General features: G+C 36.4%; 1 protein-coding gene across 1 annotated transcript; it reads left to right on the top strand.

Annotated features, from left to right (window-relative positions):
- Positions 1–552: 552 nt before the first annotated feature.
- Positions 553–1,261, top strand: LACBIDRAFT_334438 (uncharacterized protein; the record flags this gene model as incomplete). The annotated part of the gene is made up of 2 exons (XM_001889161.1): positions 553–931; positions 1,206–1,261. The coding sequence occupies 2 exons, from the start codon at positions 553–555 to the stop codon at positions 1,259–1,261; spliced, it is 435 nt and encodes a 144-aa protein (XP_001889196.1).
- Between the last annotated feature and the right edge of the window lie 1,321 nt (positions 1,262–2,582).

A 2,582-nucleotide genomic window follows, 5' to 3' on the forward strand; every position in this document is an offset into this window, starting at 1 on the left:
GAGTGATTACAAAACTTCACGGTGCCCGNCTTTTGGCACTACAAAAATTTGCAGTGTCTGCTTTTCAGTAGTGTTTGCTTTTAGAGACTATATAAATTGAAATGTCCTTTTTATTCAATAGAAAAGTTTGTAGTACCAGCTCAATACCAGCTGTCCACTTTTTCATTTCAAGAGTTTGTTGGACCAGCTTTTTGAGTTTTTAGTGTCCCCTTTTTCAAACTACAAGAATGTGTACTGTGTCTTGTCATGTCCTTGACTCTGAGTAGACAAGTTGACTTAGCCACATACCCTTTAGCTGATACTACAATAAAAAAGGGGAGAGTGCAAACTTTTCTAATAAATAAAAAGGGGCCTACTCTATGGGGGAAGAATGATAGGTACAAACTTTTGTAACAAAAAAAGAGGAGACTATAAAATTTTGTAGTCCCAAAAGCTGCAAGCAAAGACTGCAAGGTTTTGTAATGCAAAATGCAGACCCTCAAAATTTGCCATTCCCAAAAAGCAGACTAGAAAGTCCTGTAATTAAAAAGGGGGATACTACAAAACTTCATAATGGACACTACAAATTTGAACTTGAACGTTGACGCAAACGTCACATGCTGTGACTTCGTGACGTTGCTGCTTGCGTCAACCCCACGACAACCCCACAACCAACTCACGACTTCCACCTCACCCGACCACCACCACAAACGACCCCTGCCACCCACAAACGGCAACAACTGCTACAAACCACCTGCAACGAGGACAACCGGCAAAGGACGACAACCGGCAAAGGACGACCAATGCCCAAAAACGTTACCACAACGCCTACCTAGCAACAACGACAACGGAAACGACGCACAAGTGGCTACCATCTTTATCATAAAACTAAGGCACTTGCCTGTAGAGCTGTGTGTACAAGTCCACAAGTTTTATGAAAGGCCTTTCATAGGTGTGTCCTGTGTCATTCTTTCTCATAAAGGCTATGTTCTTTTCATAAAATGTAGGCAAAGACCACAGGACCCTTTCATAACATTTCTTAGGAGCTTTCATAATTATTATCATGCACTTTCCATGAATTTTTCATTGAAGCTGTTCAGTTCTTTCATTGTACTTTTCATAATTAAACCTGTGCGCTTTCAATAGGTATTTCATTCACTGGGTTAGGTGTATTCATTGCCTCTTTCATAATTAATGCTGTGGGCTTTCATTGAATATTTCATTAGGAATATTGGATGCTTTCATTGTACTTTTCATAATTAATGTTGTGCAATTTCAATAAATATCTCATTCCCTAGGTCAGGTGTATTCATTGCCTCTTTCATAATTAATGCTGTGGGCTTTCATTGAATATTTCATGAGGAATATTGGATGCTTTCATTGTACTTTTCATAATTAATGTTGAGCAATTTCAATAAATATCTCATTCCCTAGGTCAGGTGTATTCATTGCCTCTTTCATAATAATGCTGTGCACTTTCATTGAATATTTCATTAGGAATATTGGATGCTTTCATTGGACTTTTCATAATTAATGTTGTGCAATTTCAATAAATATCTCATTCCCTAGGTCAGGTGTATTCATTGCCTCTTTCATAATAATGCTGTGCACTTTCATTGAATATTTCATTAGGAATATTGGATGCTTTCATTGGACTTTTCATAATTAATGTTGTGCAATTTCAATAAATATCTCATTCCCTAAGTCAGGTGTATTCATTGCCTCTTTCATAATTAATGCTTTGCGCTTTCATTGAATATTTCATTAGAAATATTGGATGCTTTCATTGTACTTTTCATAATTAATGTTGTGCAATTTCAATAAATATCTCATTCCCTAGGTCATATTATGGTCCATCCAATGGGTCATTGGGAGGGTGGTCACATGACCAATTTCCAAAAATGGTAAAAAAACAAAAGTTGTAGCTCTTTACCATAGCTTCCTGAATCAGTTGGAATTATGTCCTAAAGTGCTTCCATTGTGGAGATATGAGGTAAAAGGTTTTCAAAAGCGTCGCGTTTTTTTTTGTTTTTTGCATTTTTCTACATGAAAAGAACACTAAACAACATGATTTCAACAGATTTAGAAAGCTAAGAGAAGGGGCTACAACTATTGTATTGTGGGAAATTTCTCCCAAAAAGGAAGGTACATGCCCTAAAAGGGTAATTGACACTGACAGACTACGAAAGATTGCTGATATACTACAAAAGTAAGTTATAGCCTACAAAGTTTACTAATAGACTACAAAAGTTGGACATAGACCACAAAGGTCAGACAAAGACTACAAAAATTAGTAGTGTCTGCTTTTCTCATTACAAAAGTTAATAGTGTCCGCTTTTTGAGACTACAAAAGTTAGTAGTGTCTGCTTTTTCAGACTACAATGGTTTGTAGTGTCCGCTTTTTTCATTACAAAAGTTAATAGTGTCCGCTTTTTGAGACTACAAAAGTTAGTAGTGTCTGCTTTTTTGGACTACAATGGTTTGTAGTGTCCGGTTTTTTCATTACAAAAGTTAACAGTGTCCGCTTTTTACAAAAGTTAGTAGTGTCTGCATTTTCGGACTACAATGGTTTGTAGTGTCCGGTTTTTTCATTACAAAAGTTA

The sequence above is a fragment of the Laccaria bicolor genome, genomic scaffold (genome assembly GCF_000143565.1).
Source record: "Laccaria bicolor S238N-H82 LACBIscaffold_63 genomic scaffold, whole genome shotgun sequence".
Classification (NCBI taxonomy): domain Eukaryota; kingdom Fungi; phylum Basidiomycota; class Agaricomycetes; order Agaricales; family Hydnangiaceae; genus Laccaria; species Laccaria bicolor.